Genomic DNA, 15,409 nt, shown 5'->3' with positions numbered 1-15,409 from the left:
AGGGCCCCACTTATCTGCTCTCATTCCAACCAATATGTATAATTTGTTAAGAAACCTAGTCACAGGTTCTACCCAAAAGCTGACTCTTGCAACCAACTGCTACACCATCAAGAAAGGTATACTTGACACCTGAGTTTCAGGTTTGCATTCTAAGGAATTTCTATTTTCAATTGTCCCAGAAGACCCTGCTGCTCCATGACTGCAAAATAAAAAGAACCTCATTAGAACTTGCTAGCTGTCTACTTGAAACTATTTAACAGAAAGGAGAGTTATTCTAATTGTGACACCAATTTTTCTCTGGGGGCAAAACAGTCAAGGGAATGTGTCTAAGCCCTCTGCCTAATACAGCAATCATGACACACATATTTCTTAAACTGAACTGAATATACAGTCTCACAGCTCCAAAGACTTTAGCTCTGAGACTTTAAATTGTTGAAGGCCTTTTATAACACGATAATGAGAATATTTCCAATAATATAATGAGGAGCAATACTGGGAAAACAATAAAGATATATGTCCAGACATAATGAAGCTTGTGCTTTCTCCAGAAGCAGTTTGGACTTAGGATATCTACCCTGTATTCACTGATGATAATCACCACTTCAATTCAATAGAAAGACAAAGCCTCTTACCCTAAAGACACAGGAGATATAAAAATCATTTTACAATCAAAAATATGACAAGAGATACAGAAAATGAACAAGCCATCCCTAGATTGTAACATAATTCCACATTAATGAACCTAACTACTCTTACCTTTGTAGTCAGATAGGCTGATATCTTTGAACTGACCATCGGGCATTACAGCAGTTGCTTTGAACTGGGGGGCATGGTGCCCAATTTTGGCATTTCCTGAAGACATACTGCGATCAGCTGGAAAAGATAAGAGGAAGTCAATTAGAAACAAGCCTTTTTTTTTTTTTTTTGGCGGTACGCCGGGCCTCTCACTGTTGTGGCCTCTCCCATTGCAGAGCACAGGCTCCGGACGTGCAGGCTCAGCGGCCACGGCTCTCGGGCCCAGCCGCTCCGCGGCATGTGGGATCCTCCCGGACCGGGGCACAAACCCGCATCCCCCACATCAGCAGGCGGACTCTCAACCACTGCACCACCAGGGAAGCCCCTGAAGTTTATTTTTGTTTTTACTTTTTTACCTTTTATTGGAGTACAGTTGATTTACAATGTTATGTTTTCATTTTAAAATGGAAATTTCTTTATCAATTGGAGTAAACTCTTACTGTTCCTGAACCATCATTCGTACAATTACATTTTCTTCTGTACTTTCATTACACACATGCAGAGATAGAAAGAGGTGGAAACTCTCAAACCTGGACCCAAATGCACAATGCCATAAACACTGAGCACCTGCTTCCCAGAAGCTGCCATGCTGCCCCTTCCCTGGACTGCACCTCCATCTGCCTTCAGAATGTGGTAAGCACACTTTGACCTTTCTCCAGGTAGATTTGCCCAAGACAGCACACACCCTAAAGCCAAGCCAACTTTTTCAAGACGCAAGACCAAGATTTATGGCATCGGCTCTATTTCAAAATTCTAGGTGTGTTTAAGGCCCAGAGTCCTTTCAAAAATGGGTTTCTTACCTCGGGGCCAAGATTCTGGGGCAATAATAAGTAGAACAAGAGTCAATTTATTGCCAAAGAGTAATGTTACACTGAATTCACCCAGGTCAAGACCAAAATAAGAAGTTAAGATTTAACCCAGTAAGCCATCAGTTTGAAAGCGCCAAGAAACTAACTTTTTCAAGTCCCCAAGTTCTTGCTTCATAATACCACAACCAAAAGAAACGTTGTAAGCATCGATTGCCACAAACTTTACCGCTTAACACCTTTAATAGCAAACCAAAAAACCAACCAGCAAGGCACAAAGCAACTTGGCAACCAAACACAGGATGTGACCCTAACATAAATGGCTTTCTTGTCCAAACCTGATTTTCCAGGGGGCCCCCAAGACCACTAAAGCACAACCAGTGGTGGGGGATGGGAAGCTGCTGGACTTCTAGTCGGTGTGTTCCCTTCAGGAAATCTCCCCTTGAACTTCTGTGGAGGAAGCCACTCCCCAAAAACTCACTTCAGGTACCCTCTCTGCCACTCCCATCATCACCCCCACCCTAGCACTTAAGAAAGCACCAGCTGAAGAGTGCGCAGTCTTCACACAGGGCATTTAGGATCACCACAAACCCATTCTGCAGATAGAGAACTAAAGACGGAGAACGGAATCTTAATATCTGAAGCTCCACTGCTAGTCACAGCTCAGGACCAAGAACAGCCTTTCCCCCTAATACACGACGGACGGACGAGTATCCTCAGTTTCTAATCAGTTTGCAGATCCACTCTAGAAGCTTCCCACACACACACACCCGCAGGAGGCCCCATCACCACCAAGCCACGCCAAGCCAATCAGCGCCCTCTGCTTTGGTTGCCGGGGGAAGAGGATACTCAAGCCGCCTTTAGCCTCGGGTTTCAACCACGTCCCCGCACCCACAAGGGGGTCCACCGTGAGGGCCACCTCGCCCGGCCACCTTCTCCGTCAAAGAACCCCAGTTGAGCTGGGCAGGCCCCGGGGAGGGGGAGGGGAGGAGGAGGAGGAGTAAAAGGCGACGAACGGGGGACATGGGGCGTAGCGGTACGCAGAGGCCGCGCTGCCCATATACTCACCACCCCTCACAAGCCACAAAGAAGTCAGGAAGCACACACGCAAAGCATGCGCCGGGCGCTGGCCTTTATAGCCTGTAAGGCTCTCGCGAGAGTCAGGGCGGGCCAGGGGTGCGGACGGGGGAGAGGTAAGGGGGGGGGGATCTGGCCCGAGCACCGCCCCGACCCAACGCGGCCCGCCAGTATGACTCAGCGATTTCTCTCGCTGGGGGCGGCCTAGCGGACTACCAACCCCCCACCCCGCGCCGCCGAGGTTTGAGGCGTTCTTTTGATAACTTCCAAACCCGAACGCCTCCGCCTTGCCCTTAAAGCCTGAACCAGAGTAATGGTTCTAGCTGCTGCCCATGGAAGACCACGTCTAACCAAGCCCTGAGAACTATCTCTTCAAATATTTCTCAAATATTACCCCCCTACACCGATTCCCGCAGCCTCTGCTCTAGTGCTGATCCTCAGTAACCCTCATTGCTTAGAGAGCCTCCCTTTTATTGTTCAGTCTGATTAACGGGGTTGCTGCTTTCTGTCTGCTATCCATGAGTTCCCATCCCATCCATTCCACGGTGGCTGGAGGAAATCTTTCTGAAATCTGATCTTGTCACTCACTCACTCACCCCTCTGATTTGTGGCTCATAAAAACTGGGGCTCTGTATTCCTGAGTTAAAACTCTTCATGGTTATTTCATGTGTGGCCTTCATAAAAGAATCTTAATCCATTAACCTTACTTTTCTCGTCTGTAAAATGGGAATACTATTCTTTGTTGAAATCATCTCTGTAGTTTATTTAGCACAGTACCTTGTTCTTATTATACACTAGAAGTGTTAGCCATTGTTACTACTGTAACTCTTCCTTGCTCCTATATTATAACACCCAGAGCAGAGTGTAGCTGTTTTAAGCCTTCAGCCTTTTGTTCAAGCATGAGGAACCCGTTCTCTATTTGACCTACAGAAAACGTGTTTGAAGACTCAGCTGAAGCACTACTTCCTCTGAAATTCTTTCACTCATCCTCAGAATTGACCATTCCCTCCTTTCTGCCCAAACAGTAGCCTGTATAGCGAAAAGAAAACTTTAAAGCTATTTTACTTGTTTATATGTCTATCTCTCCGTGTTAGACTGACTTTCTGAAGGGTGGGGTTTGGGTCACAACCATCTCTGTGTCCCCACGTCACAATGTAGCACCTGATATAAAATAGGAGTGTTTAATAAATAGTACTGTGTCCGCCTTTCTGCCCCCAACCCCCACTATCCTCCTAACTCCCTTGGACATTATAGCAGGATAAGAGATAGGGAAGTGCTGTGTCATGCTGCCTGAGCATCTCAAAATTTTTTGGCATTTATCAATCTACCATGCAACAGTAGTGATTTTTTTTTTTTCGTTCTCTGCCTGAGACTGAACAATTATTTGGCCATTACTCATCTTCTTCTTGAGGACTCAGGGGAGACAGACATTCAGAGCTTAATAGTGGATGGTTATTGCTGTGAGCAGGTTAAACCAACAACATACAGTCCTACATCAGCCAGAAGAAAATTACCATTTATTGTATTTACCATGTGCCAGGCCCTGGGCTGGGCACTTGAGCTTATTTGTCTCATTTAAGAACCAAAAGAGTTATCCTGGCCCAGGGAAATATTAACATCCAATCCTCGTGGGAATATAAAAAAACAAAATATCAGAACAATTATTATGAGAAGAAATCTGTTGAACACTTGTCTGATTAAGTGATCATAGAATCTGTTTCCTCAGAGAACAGTAAAGATTTTGGAAATGGGGGCAGGGGAACTTTATCCTTCTACAGGACCTTTATCCTCCCTTGTTCACCAGTAGTCTGGGAAGGATTTTATCTGTTTTATTTATATTTGTAGTACCGGAACCTGGCACACTAACTGGCCTAGGAGACGTGTTTCATTAATTTTGGAGTGTATTGCAGATTTTTGAGATGTGGAGTTAAGCTACTTGAACCACATTTTAGGAAGATGATTCTAGCAGCTGTGTGATCGATGTAATGACTAGGAGACAATAGGCGAAGAGACCAACTGGGAGGCTACTGCAATGGTCCAGATTAGAGAAGTCTCAGAACTGTAAAATGACATTGGCAGCAGAAAGGGAAGAAGGAGAGAAAGAATATTTCCACAGGCTTTTGGATTGATTGCATTTAGGGTGAAATGAAAGAGGAAGTTCAATCTGATTTCTTGGTTTCATATCTTGGTGCCATGTGAGTAATGTCACTAACCAGTGATGTAGGAAACACTGGAGGAGGAGAAGTTTTGAGGTTAAAAATAGTGATGAGGGCTTCCCTGGTGGCGCAGTGGTTAAGAATCCACCTGCCAATGCAGGGGAGAGGGGTTTGAGCCCTGGTCCGGGAAGATCCCACATGCCACGGAGTAACTAAGTCCGTGAGCCACAACTACTGAGCCTGTGCTCTAGAGCCCGCTTGCCTAGAGCCTGGGCTCTGCAACAAGAGAAGCCACCGCAATGAGAAACCCGCCCACCACAACGAAGAGTAGCCCCTGCTCACTGCAACTATAGAAAGCCCCACGCGCAGCAATGAAGACCCAATGCAGCCAAAAATAAATAAATAATTTAAAAAAAAAATGATGAACGTTTATCGAGTACTACCTATTTTATAGATGAGATGCCTGATGCCCAAAGAATTTAATTATCTAAAGTAACAACTAATAGTGATACCAAGCAGGGCCCTGTGGGGCTTCTGAACACAAAGCCTCTCTGTGTCCCCCATTCCTTTGATTACAGGAAATAGCCTTCTTTCAGCCTCAAAGACCTTCCCTGCGTTCCAATGGGCAGATTCAAGCAGTTTTTAATTAGGGAAGGGAGGGGATTGGAGACAAGGGAGAAACAAACAATCAAGAGAAACAATAATGCAGCCTTGGGGCAATGTCCTGGTTCCCCCTCAAAGGATACACATAACAATGTCTTTGAGTTTTGCAGATACTGAAACCCCCTCCAGATGGGAGAAATTTAACAATGGTATGCTGCCCACAGGCACATAGACCCCAGACCAGGTGGAACTTGAAGGTTGATGATGCTGACTCCTACTTACCTCACCACCAACCAATCAGAAGAATGTCCACAAGCTGATCATGCCCTCAGAGCCATTACTATAAAACTTCTCACTACCCTCTCCAAGTTGGGACACAGGTTTTGAGGGCATTAGCCCACTGTGGCCTTCTTTGCCTGGCAAAGCAATAAAGCTCTTCTTTTCTACTTCAACCAAAATTCTGTCTCCAAGCTTTAATTCGGTGTCGGGGTACAGAGGCCGGATTTGGCTTCAATTGGTTTTGGAGCCAGATGCCATCCCAGGCAGCAGAGCCATCATGTTGCACACTATGCAGGTGTCACATTTACATAGACTGGGACTTCCCTGGTGGTCCATTGGGTAAGACTCTGAGCTCCCAGTGCAGGAGGCCCAGTTTCAATCCCTGGTCCGGGAACTAGATCCTGCATGCACTATGCAACTAAGAAGTCCGCATGCCACAACTAAAGATCCCGCATGCCACAGCGAAGATCCCACATGCTGCAACTAAGACCTGGCGCAGCCAAAATAAATAAATAAAATAAATAATAAATATTTTTTAAATTTTTTACATAGCCTGTAATGGAGTTGTGCCTTATCCTGGTTTGGCTAGGCTAACTCTGGAGTCTAACTTATTACTGACTCCTCTCTTAAAGGAGAAGATAATCAGTTTGGTTTGAGGAAAACATCACTGAGATGCTCACAAGACATCCAGGTAGATGTATCCAGAGGTCACTGTTGGAGATATAGATTTGAAAATCAGCAGCACAGAGGTTTAGTTATATATTTATTGTTCTTCTATTTACAGGAGGCCTATTCTCTGCTAGGTACCAGACATGCAAAGATGAATAAAACACCATCTACTGAGGTGTTTTGAAGGATCACTAAAAAGTTAGTTAAGGAGAAGAAAAGTGTGGAAAGAGCTCCAGGCAGAGAAAACAGCAAAAGAAGTGGAAAACAATATAATATGTTTGGGGAAGTACAAAAAGTTGAATATTAGTAGAATGTAAATGCCAAAGACTAGAATGCAGAGACACAGAACACAGATTGGTTATGATGTACCCCATAAGCTTGACTGAGGAGTTTGAATTTTATCCCAGGGGGCAAAATTGAATATGGAAGTATAGAAAGAAAGTAAGAGTTTTGAATAGGAAAATGACATCACGTTGTATTATTTATCATTCTGGCAGCTGCAGTGAAAATAGATTTAGGGGAGCAAGAAGATATAGGATAAGGAGACCAAGAAGGAAGCTATTGCCATGATTGGGGGAAAGAGGTCAAGAGCCTGAGTGAAGGCAGTAGTGCCAAGTGTGGAGAGATGGGATCAGATGGCAGAGTTTGTAAGATCTGGGCATCAGTTATGAGAATTGAAAGAGAGGAAGAAGTGGAGGATGAGTCCCAGGGGAATTGGATGAAGATGGTGCAATTCACAGAAATGTAATGAAACAGATTTTGGAGGAGATCACAAGTCCAGTTTGGGACATGCTGAATTTGAGATTCCAGCAGGAGATAGGAAGAAAGTTGGAAATGTGGAAACTTGAGTGTAAGCTTTTGGGAAGGCAGGGACCCTGCCTATCCTGTTCATCAAGTTATTACCCTAATATTTATCAGCATGGTTCCTGGCACATGATAGGTACAGTAGATACTTGTTTTTTGGTTTTTCTTTTAGTTGCGGTATGAGGGATCTTTAGTTGCGGCATGCAGGATCTTTTAGTTGTGGCATGCAGGCTTCTTAGTTGAAGCATGCAGGCTTCTTACTTGTGGCATGCATGCGGGATCTAGTTCCCCTACCAGGGTTCAAACCTGGACCCCCTGCTGGAGTGAAGAGTCTCACCAGCTGGACCACCAGGGAAGTCCCTAGGGTTTGTTTTGTTTTGTTTTGTTTTTTAATTTATTTTTGGCTACATTGGGTCTTCGTTGCTGTGCACAGGCTTTCTCTAGTTGCGGCGAGCGGGGGCTACTTTCCATTGCGGTGCACGGGCTTCTCATTGCGGTGGCTTCTCTTTTTGCGGAGCACGGGCTCTAGGCGTACGGGCTTTACTAGTTGTGGCATGTGGGCTCAGTAGTTGTGGCTCGTTGGGCTCTAGAGTGCAGGCTCAGTAGTTGTGGTGCACGGGCTTAGTTGCTCCACGGCATGTGGGATCTTCCCCGACCAGGGCTCAAACCCGTGTCTCCTGCATTGGCAGGCGGATTCTTAACCACTGTGCCACCAGGGAAGTCCAGTCCCTAGGTATTTGTCAAATAAATTAATGAATTATATTTTTTGACATCAGTTGTAATATCAAGGATACTTGAAACTGTAGGAATAAATGAAATCCCTGAGAAAGTGGAAAGGGGTGAGCCAAGACCAGAACCTCAAAGATTTTCTATGAGGGTAAGAGGAAGGACAAAAACAATTAAAGGCAACTCAAAAAAAACCCAAAAAACAAAACTAACAAAAACAAATAAACAAACAAAAAAAACAAAACAGCATTTTGAGGGCAAAGGGTCACTCATGAAGATGGACTGTTTCTACCCAGAATAATTTCCTTTGATCTCTACCATCAGCATTGAAGTTTATTGCACTTGGGAAAGGGTAACAAAAAAGCAAACAAAAAAGGAATGAGTTAAGAAGTGAGTCAACTTGTAGGTATATGTGCTGCCACCTGTGAGATTTACTACCGAGTTTTCTCTAAAATCCTTTAAATTAAAAAAAAAAAAAAATCCATTACTAAGTTGCTGGTTGCTGAGGGCTTTAAGTGGGTACTTAATATTTTGATAGGTTACCCTGGGGTTGCAACATTGAATGTAATTTAAAATACTGTTTCAAAAGAGGAAATAAAATACTGCTTCCTGAAAATGTTTTTCTTGGTAATCACTACTACACGTATTGCTGATGAATTATTGCCAGTTGTAATATGCAAGATGAGTTTCATTCAAGCAATACCCTTCATGAATATGGTCCTAATACTGTTATAGTTCATCACCCCCTGGGCTCTGCATACTTATTCTTGCCAACACCTTGAGTTGGTGACTCAGTTCTCCCACAACCTTTCTCTATTCAATCTAGCCATGAAACCTTGGTTCATACAGTGTTTTTTGACATCATCTGGCCCTCACTTAGCTTTAAGCGGTAGTTATATCACTCCACTGATTTGCTGCGGTAGACACAGTTAACTGACACACCTTCTTCATAACTAACTAGATGCAACAGGTAAGGCAATTCAACGTGAGTATAAAGCAGATGTCCTAGAGCAATGATCATCTTAATATTAGAACTTGCTAACCTAATAGCAGCCTGTCATAAAATTATAAACCATTAAAGTTAAACCTATAAACCATTAAAGTTAAACCTATAAACTATTAAAGCTAAATGCTTTAATGTAATTGTAACAATAAATGCAATCATGGAAATAAAAATCCCAGGGCAGCATTCAGTTATGAGCGCATTCAGATGATTCAAAATAGGATTATGTTAATTTTTTAAATTATCGCTGAAAGGAAAACATTACATTTAACAGCTCAAAGAACACTTGAATCCTTTAATTTACAAAGAATTCAATTTATAAAATTATATTTGGGGCACACAAAGGCCTACAGATACCAACCGAAACACTGTTATCAAGAATGATGTTTGTTAGAATTGAATACAGCTGTAACTAACAGATTAAACTCAAATAACAAGCTCAACCAAATAGGGGATTAATTTTTCCCATTTAACAAGTAGGAAGTCTAAGGCTGTGATCACGAACCCTGAGTTTTTTTTGTTTTGTTTTTTTCTGTTTATTTTTTTTGTGTGGTACGCGGGCCTCTCACTGTTGTGGCCTCTCCTGTTGCGGAGCCTGTGCTCCGGACGCGCAGGCTCAGCGGCCATGGCTCACGGGCCCAGCCGCTCCGCGGCATGTGGGATCTTCCTGGACTGGGGCACGAACCCGCATCCCCTGCATCAGCAGGCGGACTCCCAACCACTGCGCCACCAGGGAAGCCCAGGAACCCAGAGTTTTAACTTTCTCGTCCCAAATCCCTAGCATGCAGCTTTTATTCTTACAACTACCTTATAGTCACAAAATGTCTGCTCTACCTCCAACTTCATACCTATATTCCAGGCAGGGAGAAGGAAAAAGGCATCCAGAAGTATGTGGGAACTATAATGGGGAGGGAAAGCATTCCCAGAAACCCTCAGTTTACATAGCATTTGCCTAAGTATGTCACATGGCTGCTCCTAGCTGTAAGGGAGGCTGGAAACTGTGTCTATTAATTGGGCATACTACCAGTCCTAACAAAATTGAGAATCGGAAGGAAGGAAGGAAGGATGGATGGATGGAAGGAAGGGGAAGGAAGGATGGATGGAAGGAAGGGGAAGGAAGGAAGGAAGAAAGGAAGGGTATTAGATAGGTAACTGACCTTGATGAATCTGAAAGGAAGAACTTAGGATTCTGAATGTGGCTGTGTAAGGATGTTGAAATGCTAGAAAAAGAGACTAAGTTACGTTGTTTTCCTACTCTGGCTAGAGGTGGCAATTCGTTTTATTAAACTGCCCAATCCTACATTTTCAATCAGATTCCAAACCTTAAATTCAACTATGATTTGGTATTTGTTATTCTTCCATCACTGTCCTGATTTTTTTTTTTTTTTTAAGCTGCATTTGGTCTTCGTTGCTACGCACGGGCTTTCTCTAGTTGCGGCGAGCGGGGACTGCTTTTCCTTGCAGCGCACGGGCTTCTCATTGCAGTGGCTTCTCTTGTTGCAGAGCACCGGCTCTAGGCGTGCGGGTTTCAGCAGTTGTGGCTCGCAGGCTCTAGAGCGCAGGCTCAGTAGCTGTGGCGCATAGGCTTAGTTGCTCCACAGCATGTGGGATCTTCCCAGACGAGGGCACGAACCTGTGTCCCCTGCATTGGCAGGTGGATTCTTAACCACTGCACCATCAAGGAAGCCCCATTGTCCTGTTTTATACTAAGCTGCTGTTCATAATTAAATAAGGCATGTGCTTAGAATATCAAACTCTTGATTTTTGGCTCAAGTTTTCACCCCTCCACACCTAACTAAAGTGTTGATTTTCCTTCTCTTCTTCCATCTTCCTTCCCCTCCAATTTTAGGAGAACTGGAATGAATGCACAGATACATCCAGACCAGAACAGTAAAGGGGAAGGAAGTGCCCAAGCTGGATCAACAATGGTATAGCTGTAAGCTAGACTAGCAGTGGACTTGCACCTTATGTTTACAGAATTAAACTTGGTTTTTACCTCTAGCCACCTCATGCCTTAGGTACTAATGCTCAAACCCTCATCCTCCCCACAACCAAATCTTTCTAAACATAAGCATTTATCAGTTATTTCTCAACCTCAGTGCCATCAACATTTTGAGTCTGATAATTAGTTGTTGGAGGGAGGGGCTGTCCTGTGCATAATTGGATGTTTAGCAATATCCTACCCTCGAGATGCCAGTGGCACCCCCTCCAACACATTGCCAAATGTCCCCTGGGGGACGAAATTGCCTCAGGTTGAGAACCTCTCAGTTAGAGAAAGTCAGATAAATGACTTGAGGTCTCTCCCAGCCTATCTAACCTTCTGGCCCATTTGTCCTGGCTGGTAGGGTATTCTCTGCCTGGAAGCAGGGAAAACAGTCTTTTACTTCTTTCATGTATTCATATTTTACTTCTAGACATCTTGGCCAAATCTTCCAGAAAAGAGTGCCTCACTCATTAGAAGCACTGCAATTAGGAGAGCGATGATGTTGGGACCAGAAAGACTCACACCCATTGTAATGACTCTTTGGCTTGTTCTTCTGAAGCCTACTTTGCCACTGACAGATGGGAGAGAAAGGGAGGCAAAGGATAAAAGTCTCTGAGAAAGCACACAAATGGAAAAGGAGAGCTTTACCTCTGGGCAAGTCTTCACTGATACATTCCTAGCCTTAACCACACCTTTAACCACAAGCTGGGATCTCGCCTTTCCTGGAGCCATTAGTCACGTTCCCTTGACCCTCTACAGGTCATAATTCTGCAACTAGAGGCATCTCCACATTCTTTCCTACCACCTTCCCCAGAGGAACAGCAGATCTGACAAGCGCACTGGAATCTGAGAACTCTAATCTAAGACCAGAGCTGGATAGGAGGCAGGGCCATCCCAAATGGTTGAACAGTTTGGGCCACCGACCTAATTGTCTAGCTAAACTGCTCATCATGTATGGCTTACCAAGCCAGGATAAAAGTTGGCCCTTTCTAATTCTGAAGTAACACATTAAAAAACTCTTCAAAACTCTTCTCTCCTGTCTTCTCAGTTCTTCAATTTAAGTAGCCCCACTTCCCTAACTGCTCCTTATGTGATATGATTTCCAACCCCCTTGCTGATATCTCCCCACAGTATTTAGCTTAGCAAGCGTTCAGCGTAACGTTCCATATCTTGACACCCAGGCTCTCCACCTTGTCTCTCCTCCCTCACATACACTGCAAGGTGCTCGAACCATAAAGGACTGTGTGCAATCCTTAAGTATATCATGATGTTACAGATCTCCCACATCCTGTTTGCTGACTCTTCTTTGCCTGACTCCTGCTTGTCTCTCAAAATTAGGCTAAAGTGTCACCATTCCGGGATACCTTTCCTAACAACCTCTCCATTCTCAAACTGATTTTAAGTATTCCTCCCTCTGTATTTCCACCATACTTTGTGCTTATTTCTATCACAGCTAGCACTTATCACATCGTTCTGTAATTCTTAATTTTTTTTCCCTTCCCCCAATGGACCATGATCTTAGTGAGTCAAGGTTATGGTGGTAGTAAGTACTTCATAGCATTGAAGAGATAACAGATTAAGAAGCACTGCATTGGACTGCCATTCCTTGAGGGCAGGGCCACATCTTCACCTCTGCATCTCCAGCATCCTTCCTTACATGGTCTGTAAGCAGCTGGTGCTCAGTGAATGTGGAGTATGCATGAATGCCTCAGGCAGAGGGGAATTGCTCTCAGGTGGCTAGCCACACATTTGGTGATCTTATCTTTGAGTGTCATGAGGACACTCATGACAAGTTCCTTATTCATGTCAGGAGCAGAGAAACTGCTGAATGGGTACTTGCTGAATTAGTCAATGTCTCAATTTCCCCATTTTTAAGAACTGAGGTTCCTGCTCCCCTCCACCATAGGCTAGCAAGATCAAATATAAAATAAAAAACAGCCTTCCTAAGTATTTAGTATTACTTTCTGAGTTCCCTGGAGGCAGAGAGGATTATGAATCAGCTCCATTAAAACTGAGCCAACCATAGCCACTCAGGTCTGGAGGATGGCCTGGAAAACTGACAGGATAGAGCTTTACTTTTATTTATTTATTTATTTATTTTAATTGAGGGACTTCCCTGGTGGTCCAGTGGCTAAGACTCCATGCTCCCAATGCAGGGTCCCAGGTTCGATCCCTGGTCAGGGTACTAGATCCTGCATGCCACAACTAACAGCCCACATGCTGTAACTAAAGATCCTGCATGCCGCAATGAAGATCCCGCATGCAGCAACAAAGATACTGCGTGCCGCAACTAAGATCTGGTGCAGCCAAATAAATAAATAAATATTTTTTCAAAAAATTGAAATATTGTTGATATACAGTATTATGTTAGGGGACTTCCCTAGTGGTGCAGTGGTTAAGAATCCGCCTGCCAATGCAGGGGACACGGGTTTGAGCCCTGGTCTGGGAAGATCCCGCATGCTGCAGAGCAACTAAGTTCGTGTACCACAACTACTGAAGCCCGCGTGCCTACAGCCCGTGCTCCGCAACAAAAGAAGCCACCGCAATGAGAACACTGTGCACGGCAATGAGGAGTAGCCCCCGCTCGCCACAACTAGAGAAAGCCTGCATGCAGCAATGAAGACCCAAAGCAGCCAAAATAATTAATTAATTAATTAAAAATATTATGTTCTTTTCAGATGCACTACATAGTGATTTGACATTTGCATACATTATGAAATGGTTACCACGATGTCTAGTAACCATCTGTCCCCGTGCAAAATTATTACAATATTACTGTAAGCATATTCCTTATGCTTCATATTACATCCCTCTGGCTTTTTTTTTTTTTTTTTTTGCGGTACGCTGGCCTCTCACTGTTGTGGCCTCTCCCGTTGCGGAGCACAGGCTCCGGACGCGCAGGGTCAGCAGCCATGGCTCACGGGCGCAGCCGCTCCGCGGCATGTGGGATTTTTCCGCACCGGGGCACGAACCTGCATCCCTTGCATCGGCAGGCGGACTCTCAACCACTGCGCCACCAGGGAAGCCCAGATTGTTTATTTTCTAACTGGAGCTTTGTACCTCTTATTCCTCCTCACCTATTTCATCCCCCACTTCCCTTCTGGAAACCAGTTGTTCTCTGTATCTATGAGTCTGTTTTCATTTTGTTTTGTTTATCTGTTTATTTTATTTCACTTTATTTTATTTTACTTTTATTTTATTATTTTACTTTATTTTTTGGCCGTGTTGCACAAGCATGTGGGATCTTATTTTCCCGACCAGGGATCGAACCTGCAGTGGAAGTGCAGAGTCCCAACCAGTGGACCGCCAGAGAAGTCCCTGTTTTATTTTTTAGATTTCACATATAAGTAAGATCATACAGTATTTGTCTTTCTCTGTCTGACTTATTTCACTTAGCATAATACCCTCTAGATCCATCCATGTTCCTGCAAATTGCAAGATTTCATTTTTATGATTCACATGTATCATGATATATTGAATACATACCACATATATCACGATATATATACCACATCTTCTTTATCCATTCAGCTATCAATAGACACTCAGGTTGCTTCCGTATCTTGACTATTGTAAATAACGCTGCGATGAATATCGGTGTGCATATTTCTTTTCGAATTCCTGTTTTGTTTTCTTCAGGCAGGAGGGAGATTTACTTATATGGAATTAACCTGGGCCTGAGAATTGCACTGTGAACTCTGTCCTCCTCCTTTCCAGAAAAAAAACTGCAGGTTTTTTTTTAAGTGTATAAGAATTGGGCCCCTAGTACCTTTGATGGGAAAGGCCAATGTGGGGATTTTCACTGGAGAATGTTTTGATCAGTAAGTGTTACAAGCTGGATTTACTATATTGATTTCAAGAGGGTCTCCGGATGGGGCCTGGCCAGGGAGTTCCAGAGTTCTAATTAGCTACTAATTGGCCATTTACATAATAATAGCTTGGTTTGTCCAATGTTCAGATCCTGAAATATTTCATCTAATGAAACTATTTTGCTTCCTAGTATCTTACTGGAAATCCAGGCTTATGTGAAGCTTAATTAGTATTTATTGAGTGCCTACTCTTCTATTTCTGGGGACCCTGAAATCTTATGATCCTCTAATCCTCAGAAATGGACTCGAATACATCTCCTCTAATAGAACACAACCAAGCACCTTGGCTATAGTTGTTCTATGACTAAAAGGACAGCCTTATAGCAAAGGCTTATCTGCTAGATTCCCGAGAAAAAGGAAATCAGATTCCCAAAGTCCAGCACTAGCAGAGTTCAGAGAAGTCACCTTCTTGCCTAATGAAGGGCACCAGAATGTACCCAGAGTTTTAACCCTCATCCACATTCTGTCTGGAGAAGGAAATGCAGGCTCCAATGCAGGTATCTGGCTCCTAGGCTTTGTCATGGCTGTGGCAGAGCTGGAGAAGAAATGCCCATCCCCACCTGGGGCTCATGGCCAGCCTCCTCCCTTACCTTGCACAACCTTGATCCAGAAGCAGGTGGTGGCACCCTGGCCTTTTG

General features: G+C 43.9%; 1 protein-coding gene across 3 annotated transcripts in view; it reads right to left on the bottom strand.

The window, feature by feature from the left end:
- PRDX1 (peroxiredoxin 1) overlaps positions 1-15,409 on the bottom strand; it is a 45,362-nt gene that overhangs the window by 8,028 nt on the left and 21,925 nt on the right. For 2 of the 3 annotated variants that reach the window (XM_082833921.1, XM_082833922.1), the window contains exon 2: positions 757-873. In XM_082833921.1, coding sequence (XP_082690047.1) covers positions 757-873 — 117 coding nt within the window. Of the gene's footprint in view, positions 1-756; positions 874-1,151; positions 1,269-15,409 lie in introns of those variants that run through there. The other variant, XM_082833923.1, reaches the window with a different exon arrangement.

This window comes from Leucopleurus acutus, assembly GCF_964270905.1.
Source record: "Leucopleurus acutus genome assembly, chromosome: 2".
NCBI lineage: Eukaryota > Metazoa > Chordata > Mammalia > Artiodactyla > Delphinidae > Leucopleurus > Leucopleurus acutus.
This window is presented reverse-complemented; position numbering and strand designations above follow the sequence as displayed.